The sequence below is a fragment of the Dermacentor andersoni genome, chromosome 8, assembly GCF_023375885.2.
Source record: "Dermacentor andersoni chromosome 8, qqDerAnde1_hic_scaffold, whole genome shotgun sequence".
Taxonomy (NCBI): domain Eukaryota; kingdom Metazoa; phylum Arthropoda; class Arachnida; order Ixodida; family Ixodidae; genus Dermacentor; species Dermacentor andersoni.
Window position 1 is genome coordinate 84,832,472 of NC_092821.1, and position 13,358 is coordinate 84,845,829.

Genomic DNA, 13,358 nt, shown 5'->3' on the forward strand with positions numbered 1-13,358 from the left:
CTTACCTTTTGCCCGAATTGTGCGATGTATTGGAAACTAACACATTCACTATTTCTACAGAAATCCGCTCGCAGTCAGGCTCACATTTGCGAACTCCTTAGAGTTAGCATAACGAGTGCCACAAACGAACCTGCCTAGTCGGGTGTCGTTAACCCACATATAAGCTACATCCTACCTCATATATATGCAGCTTTAAGCTATAAGTAATTACAGCTTTGGGATCAAAGGCGAACTTCAACCCCTTTTCGGCATATATTCTCTGATAGCTTCAATCTGTTAACTGTTTGTGTATAATAACATGGGACGACGTTTTCCCCAGTGCCGACGTTGGAAAGGTACGTATTGTTTTTTTTTTTTCGTTTTTGTACAACGACTTTTAAGCGCGTATAACGAACGCTTTCCTTGCAAAATTAGATTGTGGCTGCTCAAGGCCAGAAAACCTTGGTTTACCTCAGAGTGCCTAAAAACGGTAAAACGTTAAAAGGCACTATACAAGCGCAATTACAGTGAAACTGTATATTACTAGGCTAAACACTCGTCGTCCGACGACAGAAACCCTATTGCGGGGGTATGAGCCATTGTTTCGGAGGGTATGAGCCAATACATTCGTCCTACATGACAGACGGAGTGAGTGAGTGAGTGAGTGAGTGAGTGAGTGAGTGAGTGAGTGAGTGAGTGAGTGAGTGAGTGAGTGAGTGAGTGAGTGAGTGAGTGAGTGAGTGAGTGAGTGAGTGAGTGAGTGAGTGAGTGAGTGAGTGAGTGAGTGAGTGAGTGAGTGAGTAAAGACTTTATTAACAATGCATTGACGGATGACCCTGTTATTAGGCAGCCACGAGCCCCTGAGCCCGGGCGGCTTCTTCAGCTCTCTCGATGACCTTGTCCTGCAGGTCAGGGTCGGAGCTGAGCAACACGGCCTCCCACCGCTCAGTATTACTTATTTCGTGATTTGTGGTGTGATTTTCGGCTGGGCAAGACCACATAACATGGAATAGATCCGCTTTTTGCTTACTATGTTTACATGTATTAGGGTATTGGTCCGGGTAGTAGTAGTGATAGGCTACGGGGTTGGGGTAGGTGTTCGTCTGAAGTCGTCTCCAAGCTACTTCTTGTCGCTTGTTAAGCGATTTGTGTGCTGGCGGGTACACTCGTTTTCTCGTTAGGAAGGCATACAAATGTTTACGTATATAAAACATACATTTATCTACGTATCATTCCAGGGAAGAGACACAGTGGGGGACGGGGTTAAGACAATATCATGTATCATGAAGACATAATTTTCTCGCAGCGAAGCTGGAGTGCCTCATTGGCTTCGCCGGCAGTGACGTCGTTTCTCTCTCGCCGCAGAGCGCGTGCGCAGCAATCTCTCTCCAACTTCGCTATAGGCTCAGAAATGTGCCTCTGTCGTTAATTGAATGCAATGTGCGGTCCCGGATTCTCACTTGGTAACTGCAGTGCATAACCGAGTCATAAACACTATTGGAATGGGCTTATCACAGCTTACGCTGTAAACAAAATAAAATAAACACGGAGTTTATACCTCGCTGGATAGATCCTATATTAATGTCTCTTCCGATTATCCAAAACACCAAATTGTTATCCTGATGACGGCAAAATCCACGCGTGGGAACATTGTGATGTGTGGGAATGTGTGAGAAGTTTGCGTGATTCTATACTTCATGGGTTCGATTTGCCTCTGCAATGGAGATATTTTAAATTAGTTTATTTTTTCCTTATTGAAGAGCGGCAAATACTCAGTGACACATAACCAGGTAACCGTGTTGGCATCAAAAAGATTCAATGAGAAGTGCCACATACACAGTGGCATATAGACAGGGAACGAAGTTGGTCCAACGACCGTTTTGAAGCCACTTCCTTAACTATAGTAGCCCGGTGCGTCACCCATAAAGCCATGGACTACCAAGTGAACCAAGTTGACGGGAAAGAAACTACCTGCCGATAAACAAACAAGCAGAGACACTGACAAACATGCAGCGAACTTCGTGAAAATCTCGAAGAATGCGAATTTTATTATAACTGAAATAGTCCGCTCTCGGTTTGTCCAACCAATCCCGCATTTTCTTCCCACAGCAATTGCGCCCAATGCACCTGTCCGCCCGGCGAGAAGAAGTGCAATAGTCTCGGCAACAAGTGCGATTGTATCGACGGGAAATACTACATGCCTGGTTCCGACGAATGTGTCCAAAATAAAGAGGACTGTATTTTCGGCAGCCCGGCGAGGTAAGACTCCCATTTAAGTCTGTTACGAGCGTGGCAGCGAAGTTGAATTTTTCGGCGCTTGTGGCAAATGAAAACGTTTCTGCTGTCTTTGAATACTCTCTCATTGTTTGGCTTGGGCCGGTCGGTGGGCTGTCTGTCAGTCGGTCGGTTGGTCGGTCGGTCTCTCAGCCACTAATCGGCATCTCGTGGAGTAGATTCAACTGTACACACAAAAAAATAAGGTAAACGCGCCCAGCGCCAGGCTTGGAGCCTCAGCCCGGTAGCACGGCAGACCGATGCTTTAACCTTCAGGCTACGAACGCACTTTGTTTTCTTTCTCTTCACTGCCCCCAATAAACACCGAAGCTATTTAGAAGCCATGGGCTTCAGGCACGCACGTAGTTAACACTCAAACAGGCAAACAGATGTGTCTCACAAATACCTCTACACAGGCTGCGTCTCTTGAACCGTGTAAAGACCGCGTACATAAGCCACTATTTGCAGAAAGAAGAAAACGCATCCTTTGATAGCGGGATTTCTGCGTGCCTATCACACATCCTACTCCAATTGGCCTACATAGTCTCTAGTAGGCCACGAATGAACGTGCACTTCCCTCGTGCCCACACCAATTACCTTCTTTGAAATGACCTCCGCGGGCTCGTGATGATTATGAATCCCTAATCTTGCCCCTACCTAAAACAAGGGATTCGTCAAGAAGCGTTTCGGTATGTCGATAACGACGTTGAAGATTCCCACGCAATGGTAAATACCCAAGAAGAAGACGGTACTATGGCACATAACCCCAATAAGGGATCGGTCAAGGAGCGTGTCCATCTGTACATTTTAATTATGATTTAACACTATGCCACATACCCACAACGGGGTTTCGACTGGACGCTGGCGATACATTGAAAATAAACAAGAACAAATAGGAAAGAAAATGAAAGCCAATATAAGACTTGTCGCAACGCGTGTATGGCACGGGTGAGCGAGAATACATGTGTGCTCCAGTTTCTTTCGCCCCAAAAAAAGAGAAGGAACGAAATGGGCAAAATTATGGCATTTTATTAACCGCTTCATGGAAGTGTAGCTTCACATAGATTCCAACATATGTGTTGGATCTGCAATTCTTCTTTTTTTTCTTTTTTACCCGACGATTCCGCCGTATTTCGTATTGTGTCATAGTGGTGGAACATGGAGCTAACACGAATAACGCATGTTACAATAAGAGACCGTTTGGCTCTTGAAAAAGGCGTAGACAAACGAGTGTTTTCTTGTTCGTCGAGCAAAAACCTTGGGAAGAGCGTTCAAACATTGCTGACAAAATCTAAAAGTGGTTTATATAAGCGGCGCCTATCAAGCGGCGCTCTTTCAGCAATGTAATGCAATCAAAGGCGTCATGCCAAGGACAAGAAAAAAAATTGAAAGGCGATGCAGCTGTCGTTCGAGGTGAATAAAACGCAGTGTCTTCCGGTGCAGGCGGGGATCACAAATGGTGTGTATTAACCGTAAAATATTGTGTAAGAGCCCCGCTAGACCGACAACGTCAGATCGACGTAATCTTGAGGTTGAATCAACCACCTTTCAACCTATATGAATGAATGCGTGAGGACGTGTATTGTCATTTTCTTTAAAATGAGGTGGAGACAGTCACCTAGACTGCCTAATTTATTGATATTGTACTACATTTATCGCCGTGGGTAGCCCTTTTGCCAATGGACCTTCAGACTTAGCTTTCGTACCTAAAACCCCGGTCCCTATATTGTACCGTCACTCACGCTTGTAATGTTTCGGGCTCTATCAATCAGTGACGGGGCAGGAAAAAGATGCTGCCACGCTGAAATGCAACAACCATCTACACTCATAATTTATTTTTCTCCTCACGCGCTCGTTCCGCTCGCGTCATTTCGGAATTCGTTGTCTTGGGTGGCTAAGCACATCAGCGCTGCGACAGGGCGGCCCGCCATATGGACCGAGTCTGAGTTCTGTTGAAGGCGGTAGGGGGATCGAAAGAAGTCCTCTCGTGGTCGTGTTTCAGAGTGGCGGTGCGGCCCAGCGTCACAAGGCCTTGTGGCACGAAGTACGCAGAAGAGGAAGACGCGTATATAGCTAGGTGACGCGTGGTTGTGTCGTCAATGCTTGCGTCATCGTGACGGGGCGCCTGAAACCTCAGATGCGTTGGAAATGCGGTCAAGTGACGGGAGCTATGCGCCCGGCGCGGTGGTGACGGCGCCGCATTTTCACAAGTGGTAATGCGTTAAAGCTCGCGCACGCCTGGTGGTTTCGGTGTCATTGCGACCGGAAAGCGCGTGGTGTAGTAGCTCGCGTGGTGGTTGGACACAACCGTTAAAGGGTCATGAGGGCGCACGCTGGAGACCACTCGAGGCGCACTCGGCCGTGCAGGAGTGGACATTGCGCGTGTGGCCCCAGTATCAATGTAGAAATACGTATTCATACAAGACTGGACATATATGTCGTGGGTTCAATTTGGCCCAACCCGGAAAACTTTAAAGGAGCATTTTTTTTTCTCATTGAATATTGGCGCATACTCAGCGGCACGTACCCGGTTAACCACGCTGGCATAAAAGAAGTTCATTAACGAGCTGCACATGCGCAGTCGCCCAATTCTAGTGAACTGGTTTCCAATCCGGTTATGGGCTACGGGGGAGACGTGCGGGGCTGTGATAACTTGAGCATTACAATCGTCCACACATCCCGAAGAGAGCGCTTGCAGCTGGCATCTCGAGAGCGTTCTTGCCATGTATGCTGAAGGAGCCCGCAAGCATGCTTCAGCAAAATTGGCGTGCACTCAGCGTCGAGGGCACCCGGGCCCGCAAGAAGCGTCGCGCAGAACAGGACCGTCTTCGCTATGCAGCGAAGCGTGGTGCAGGCCGCTGCTCACATGATGCGATGTGCGATGTGAAGCAATGGTAATGCTCGACCCTCTCAGAGATTACGAACAATGACGCAAAACATGAACTCAAGCAAACTTGTTTCCCTGCGTGTTCTGTGGACAGCACAAACAAAGAGCAGTGGTGCTCGCAAAGTAACGTTAAACATACGCTCAAAACTCTCGTATTCGACTAAACGCTGAATTGCACATTCATCGCCAACATGAACGCTAAATATCGCCAATCAAAGCCAACAGCACACAAAGCTTCGCTTACATCGACTCCCACAGTGCGTGGGATCCACAGAGTTTGTTTTTATATTGTAGTGGGTAGCTGAGACCCAATTAAGCACGTACGTGGCCGTTCCTCTCACATGTAATACACCCCGGACTGAGGAATGGTGTTCAACACCTATTAGAATATTAGCAAAACAGCATTACCACAATATTATCCTAAAACTATTAAACAAATTGGCGCCATAGCACATGTTGAGCGGGAACATGTGGAACAGTATGAGCTAATCTTGTTCACGGTTGACTAGCGGTGGCGAGGTGATGTAAGCAGCAGAGCTCTTTCTCACTATAGCAACAATAATGTTTTGCTACGGGTCACAGATGGCTGCGGTAGAGCTGGCGTCAAACCGGTTTTGAAGACTCAGGCCCGGCCGCGGTAACCTTGAGGATAATCAAGTGGCAGGAGACCGGGGTGTCCTGGCCAGGATGCGGGACGTATAAGATCCGGCCCGTATCCCAACCACTCACGTTCTGGCAACGTGCGCAGGCATCCACACGTGTCACGGTAAAATTAATTTGCCTCGGAAAGTCGCCAAGCGCAGGAACAGGTTGAAAAGTTCCGCGGTCGGATGAGCCCGCTGGCTCGGTTCCGGAAGACTACGGCCCGTATTCAGTTCCCTTCCTGGATCGGCGGCGGTGTTGTGCAACGCATTTCGCGCTCCTCTCTAATTCTTGGCTTCGAATTGCTTCGCCATTAGTCGTCCTAGAAGCTCCGTGTTTTTCGTGAATTGGTTAACTTGAGATTTCTGCATTCCCGGGATTTGCTACTGTACTTTTCTTTTTTGTTTTCGTTGCGCCACACAACCTCTTGCCAGCACGCTCTTCTTCGTGATCGTCTTTTCCTAAAGCACAGCACACAGGTCCACGTGCTCTGGATCATCACCTCAGATCATCACCATTTTCTCAGAGGAAGACAATATATTCAATTTACTTAGACTAGAGGTCTGTTTCTCCTTCACTGCACTTATCCTCGCGCACTTCACTCATGACAAAGCTCTAGTCTAAGTAAATGGAATATATTTTCTTCCTCTGAGACTTCGATGTTACAAGTGGGATAATAAGACGGCTCTTGTCCACATATTTTAGTGCAGTTTAACAGGCGGTCGAAACACGCCACCGTCCTGGCCGAAGAGCGGAAAATGTCTGTTAGCAGCCGACATCGGTTGCCAAGCAGCTTCTCCTCACCATGTTAACGAAGACTTATGCCTGCCGTTCAAAAAATGTCCTCGTACAAACTACTGCGCGAACGAAGGAAGCAAACTGAAGGTTCGCGCAGACAAAAGGCGGCAAGATTTTTGCACGAATGATCGAGATCTGGGGGAGATTCAGCCACCCAAATAAAGGGATCTGCAAAAAATTGTCTAAACAGATGTCCCCCCCCCCCCCCCCCAGCCTCCGCATTATTAAAAAAAACAGAAGAGAAATAAACCCACGTTGGCTACAACTTTTGGAATGATAGGGGAATTCAGTTTCCAAAAACTGCGCCACATTTATTTCCTTCATATAAACGCGCAGGCAGCCAGGAATAAGAAAGACTAAATAACGTCACGGCTTGAATTTTTGAAGGTTTCTTTTTACATTATCATGGTCCCTAACACCCGGTATTGTGATGAATAGGAATCACTTCGTATACCTGATTTCTTGAACCGCAGTGATAAGATGGGTCGTAAATTTATGCTTCAAATAAAAGCTTTAAATGTGAAAGATTTCAGACATTTTCTAGGTTTACTGGTGAGTATGGATTACTGACTGTGCAATATAGATAGGGCATCTTTCCTGTCATTTACCGCTCCCCCCCCCCCTCCCAAGATAACGTGCCTGCTGCTCTTATATTTTAAGTACCTTCCTCTCTTGGAGCAATAAAAATGGTGACAAACTGATCTTTGGTGGCCATTTAAACATGGACGTGCTTACTTCTTGCCCGAATTCTGTGATTTATTGGTAGCTAACGCATTAACTAGTGCTACAGAAATGTCCTCGCAGTCAGGCTCACATTTGCGTACTCCTTAGCGTTAGCATAACAAATGCCACAAACGAAGCTGCCGGCTCGGGTGTCCTTAAACCACATATGCTACCTCCTGTCTCATTTAGCTTTATGCTAGAAAAAATTTCATTTTTGGAATGCAAGGCCAAGTTCAACCGTTCAACCCCTTTTCAGCACATATTCACTGATACCCTTGATCTGTCAACTGTTTGTATATAGCGAAATGGGACGACGTTTTCCGCGGCACCGACGTTGGCAAGGTACCTATTGTTTTATTGTTTTTTTTTTTGTACACCGACTTTTAAGCGCGTATAACGAATGTTTTCTTCCCAAAATTAGAGAGTGGCCACGCAAGGCCAGAAAACATCGGCTTACCTCAGAGCACCTAAAAGCTATAAAGCCTTAAAGTGCCCTCACTCTACGAGCGCTTCTACAGCGAAGCTGTATATTCCTAGGCGAAACACTCGTGATCCGACCACAGAAACCCTACTGCGGGGTATGAGCCATTGTTTAGGAGGGTATGAGCCATTGCATTCATCTTACGTCACGACGGACAAGTTTCTCTTTCGGTGGGCATAGAAATGCTTACGCATATAGAACATATGCATTGATCTATGTATCATTCCAGGGAAGAGACACAGTAGGGAACGGGGTTTAAGGCAACATCATGATGACATAATTATCATACAGCAAGGCTGGGGCGCGCCATTGGCTTCGCCGGCAGTGACGTCGTTTCTCTCTCACCGCAGAGCGCGCTCGCCGCGATCTCTCTCCGACAGCGCAATAGGTTGAAAAATGTGTCCCTCTCTTTAATTAAATTAAACGTGCGGCCGCGGTGTCTAACTTGGTAATTGCAGCGCATAACCACGTCCTAAACACCATTGGAATGGGTCCATGACAGCATCCGTTGTAAAAAAATAAATAAATAAACACGGGGTTTCTTTCTCGCTGGATAGCTTCCATATATATTAAGGTCTCTTCCGATTATCCACAACTCCTTAATTGTTACCCTGATGACGGCGAAATACGCGCGTGGCGACGGTGTATATGTGCAGTTGAACAAGTTTGCGTGATTCTGTATTTCATGGGTTCGATTTGCCCTTGCAATTTAGGTATTTTAAATCAGTTTATTTTTTTCTCACTGAAGAGCGGCAAATACTCAGTGACACAATACCAGGTAACCATGTTGGCATCAAAAAGGTTCAATGAGAAGCGCTACATACACAGTGGCACATACACAGTGAACGAAGCTGGTCCAACGATCGTTTTGAAGTCACTTCCTTAACTATAGCAGCCGGTGCGTTACCCATAAAGCCATGGACTACCAAGTGAACCAAGTTTACGTGATAGAAGCTACCTGCCGATAAGCAAACAAGCAGAGACGCTGACAAACATGCAGCTAACTTCGTAAAAATCTCGAAGAATGCGAACTTTATTATAACTGAAATAGTCCAGTGTCGGTTTATCCAAACAATCTCGCATTTTCTTCCCACAGCACTTGCGCCCAATGCACCTGTCCGCCCGGCGAGAAGAAGTGCAATCGTCTCGGCAACAAGTGCGATTGTATCGATGGGAAATACTACATGCCTGGTTCCGACGAATGTGTCCAAAATGAAAAGGACTGTATTTTCGGCAGCCCGGCGAGGTAAGACTCCCATTTAAGTCTGTTACGAGCGTGGCAGTGACGTTGAATTTTGAAAAACTGAAGTTTTGAAGTTGAAAAAAGGACGATGCCAGGTTGAAATGCAAGAAGCAACTACTCGAGTTTTCTGTCCTTTTTTCTCCTCATGCGCTCGTTCCGCTCACGCTTTCTCGGACTTAGTTGTCATCGGTGCGTCACCACATCGGCACTGCGACAGGGCGCCCCGCTGCATAGACGGAGTCTGAGCTCTGGTGAAGGCGATGGGGGTCGCACAATGTTCTTTGGTGGTCGCGCCTGACAGTGACGCTGTCAGCCGCGACCACCAAAGAACATTGTGCGACCACGAGGCCGTGTACACGAGGCCGTGTACTTTGTGCACGTCCTCGTGGCACAAAGTACGCGAAGAAGCAAACGCGCATGTTTCAAGGTGACGCGCTGTTGTGCCGTCAATGCTCGCGTCGCCGTGGCGGGGACGCCTCAAACCTGAGATGCGTTGGCAATATGGTCGAGGGACGTGAGCTATACGACCGGTGATGTGCCGTCGGCGCCGTGTTTTCGCGAGTGGTAATGGGTGAACCTTGCGCACGCCGTTACGGCGTCATTGCGACCGGAAAGCGCGTGGTGTGGTAGATGGACACGACCGTTCAGGGATCATGAGGGCGATCGCTGGAGACCATTCGAGGCGTACTCGGCCGTCATGGAATTGATTTTGCTCGTGTGATCCTAATGACGCATTCATTACAATAGCCCCGCGCGGTATCATGTAGTGGCTGAGATGGTGCGGAAAACTTGGCATTTCGTGAATGAATACTTATCTGGACACTAGAAAATATGGCAATGTTTGAGAAGAGTGACTGATCCTCATGACCGGTGAGCCTCGGGCCTCGCATTTTCGCGGTCAGCCCAGCCGATTTGTAGACATTGGTTCTTGTCTGTTGGTCGTCGTCTTTAGAAGTGCCAACATCAAAGAGGCCGTGGTCCGAGTGTGAATCGACCAAGGGACCGGACATGCATGAATAATCGTGGGTGGCCTCTACTTTCGTGTCGCTCACGCCGGTGTGCAGAGAGTGAGTCCCCGCGGCGCTGAAGCCGCGCGTGGTAGGGCCCGAGCCTGGAAAGGACTTGGCTTTTGGTGACGCAACTTGTTGGCGCTGAAACGGAACACCTTGAAAGTCAAAGTCGACTGTAGTAGTGATGGGCTTATTGTGAGGCGTGTCACCCTGGCGAAAAGTGGTCAACTGAGGCCGCCCAGGAGACTCGGGAGGTGTGGGGGGAGTAAGGACGGGACCTGGGCGCTGTCTTAGCTGACTTGCGTTTTAGGAAGGCGGTGCTGGGGAGCTGTACGAAAATCGGGTGTAGGACCGCGGGCTTGTGCAGAACGCGGCAGGAGTGACGAACCGCGAGAAGTAGTTGCCGTCGGGGAAGTAATCAATGGAGGTCGAGCTGCGGGGGACGAATGTATGTGCAGTTGTCGTTTGACAGAATCGAGAATGGTCGCGGCACTGTCGGTTCTCGTACGGCCCGCACGAAGGTTCGCAGCCCGCACGAATGTCGCAGTGAGTCGCAAAATATGTCAAATTGTAGGTCTCAATGACAGAAGAAACTAGAATTAGTCGCAGAGCAGGTCGAATTAATGGTATGGGCGTAATTAGCGCGAATATAGCTGGAAATTAACCAAATTGCACCAGATACTCTGCAGTATATGACATATTTGTGAGTGGGAAAAAGGCGTGTCAACCAAACTCGACGCGAAAGAAGAGAGCGTTGAAGTTCCTGCGCGTAGAAAACGCGAATAAAAAACGCTCGATAATAATTAATGCACAAGAGGGTCCGACAGACAGACAGACAGACAGACAGACAGACAGACAGACAGACAGACAGACAGACAGACAGACAGACAGACAGACAGACAGACAGACAGACAGACAGACAGACAGACAGACAGACAGACAGACAGACAGACAGACAGACAGACAGACAGACAGACAGACAGACAGACAGACAGACAGACAGACAGACAGACAGACAGACAGACAGACAGACAGACAGACAGACAGACAGACAGACAGACAGACAGACAGACAGACAGACAGACAGACAGACAGACAGACAGACAGACAGACAGACAGACAGACAGACAGACAGACAGACAGACAGACAGACAGACAGACAGACAGACAGACAGACAGACAGACAGACAGACAGACAGACAGACAGACAGACAGACAGACAGACAGACAGACAGACAGACAGACAGACAGACAGACAGACAGACAGACAGACAGACAGACAGACAGACAGACAGACAGACAGACAGACAGACAGACAGACAGACAGACAGACAGACAGACAGACAGACAGACAGACAGACAGACAGACAGACAGACAGACAGACAGACAGACAGACAGACAGACAGACAGACAGACAGACAGACAGACAGACAGACAGACAGACAGACAGACAGACAGACAGACAGACAGACAGACAGACAGACAGACAGACAGACAGACAGACAGACAGACAGACAGACAGACAGACAGACAGACAGACAGACAGACAGACAGACAGACAGACAGACAGACAGACAGACAGACAGACAGACAGACAATGAACTTTATTTGATCCTGAGGAGCTTCAGCGGAGGCCCCTATCGGGGACCCGCGGAAGCCGCTGGCCGCGTCCAAGTCGGGGTAGGAATACCGTGATGTTCCGCCCTTTCTCGGGCCCTCTGGACTGCCTCTAGTTGTGTCTGGAGCGATGGGCTCCGGAGTGCCTCTTCCCAGTCGGCTTTGCTGGATAGAGGGCCGTTAGGTAACGCGGGGCATTGCCAGAACATGTGCGCTAAGGAACAATAGATCTCATTACAGTCCGGACAGCTCGAATCGACGTCTGTGTAGATACGGCTGAGAAAGCCCAGCGAGGCGAATGAGCCAGTCTGGAGCATTGTAAGTGAAACTGACTGAGACCTGTCTAACTTCGGGTGAGGAAGAGGATAGGCCCTTCTGCTAAGCCGATAGTGAGATGTTATCTCGTGAAAAGTAAGGAGCGGATCGTTCTGCTGGATTTCATCCTGTCCCCATAAGGCCTCCATGCCGCTGCGGCGCGTTAGATCTCGCGTACGGTCATGGGCAAGCTCGTTGAGGTTAGGTATGTTCTGATGAACGTCCGCACCCATATGGGCGGGAAACCAAGAGATGTAGTGAGTGCCAGGGTTTGTTCTCTTTTCCAGAATGGAGGCAGCCTCTTGGGCTAGGTTACCCAATTCGAAAGCTTTGATGGCCGCTCGTGAGTCGGTGAAAACGTTGGTGCGCGAGGGGTCGGTCATGGCCAGGGCTATGACGACCTGTTCCGCGACTCCACTCGAAGCAAACCTAACCGAGGCCGAGGAGCGTAATTCCCCTTTGCCGTCAATGATTGCCAACGCGAACGTGCTAGAGTTGCCGTACTGAGGCGCGTCGACAAAGACAGTCGAATCTTGATTCTCGCTGGCCTTCTGTAAAATCGCCCGTGCTCGGGCTTTTCGCCTCCCTACATTGTATTGCGGGTGCATATTCTGAGGGAATGGGCTGACCACAAAGGTTGCCCGTGCCTCCCTCGATAATGTGATTTTCCGTTCATTGAGTATTCCTGGAGCCATGCAGGCCTCGCCTAGGATGCGTCTCGCTGCCCTGGTTGACGAGAGCCTGTCTACCTGAGCGGTGACCTGTGCTTCGGTCACTTCATCAATGTCGTTGTGCATACCGAGTTTGCTTAACCTGTCCGAGCAAGTGGTTTCTGGTAACCCGAGTACCTTTTTGAGGCTCTTGCGCATGAGAATGTTAAGCTTCTTCTTTTGGTTTTTGTTCCAGTTATGGCCGAGGCTACATAGTTGATGTGGCTCATTAGGAAAGCGTGATGGATCCTGAGGTGGTTGTCTTCACCTAGTCCCTTCTTTCGTCCGGATGCTCTAGCAACTAGTCTCAGCGTGCTCTCGGTTTTCGCCGTGATGCGCGTGAGCGTTTCGGCATTACATCCACGCTCGTCAATCAGTAATAATAGGATTCGGATAGATTCGACTTGAGGAATGGGCTGCCCGTTTCTTGCAAAGAGGGATATGGGAAGTTGGTTTAGGGGGGTGAGTCCCCTAACACCTTGCCTGGCCGGCCTGTAAAGTAACAATTCAGATTTGTTTGGGGATAGTTGGAGGCCTGTTTCTTCCAGGTAGGACTCCGTTGCGTCTAGGGCTGATTGTAGCGAGTGCTCTACCTCTGCGAGTGATCCTCCGGGGCACCAAATCGTGATATCGTCTGCGTGTAGCGAGTGGCTTATATTAGGAAGGGATCTGAGCCTT

General features: G+C 48.7%; 1 protein-coding gene across 21 annotated transcripts in view; it reads left to right on the forward strand.

Annotated features, from left to right (window-relative positions):
* Positions 1-13,358, forward strand: part of LOC126538704 (uncharacterized) — a 133,956-nt gene that overhangs the window by 82,717 nt on the left and 37,881 nt on the right. For 16 of the 21 annotated variants that reach the window (XM_055074870.2, XM_055074867.2, XM_055074856.2 and 13 more), the window contains 2 exons: positions 2,089-2,238; positions 8,881-9,030. The exons of 1 other annotated variant lie outside the window; for it this stretch is intronic. In XM_055074870.2, coding sequence (XP_054930845.2) covers positions 2,089-2,238; positions 8,881-9,030 — 300 coding nt within the window. The remainder of the gene's footprint in view (positions 1-2,088; positions 2,239-8,880; positions 9,031-13,358) is intronic. 4 more of the 21 variants (XM_055074864.2, XM_055074875.2, XM_055074881.2 and 1 more) reach the window with 2 other exon arrangements.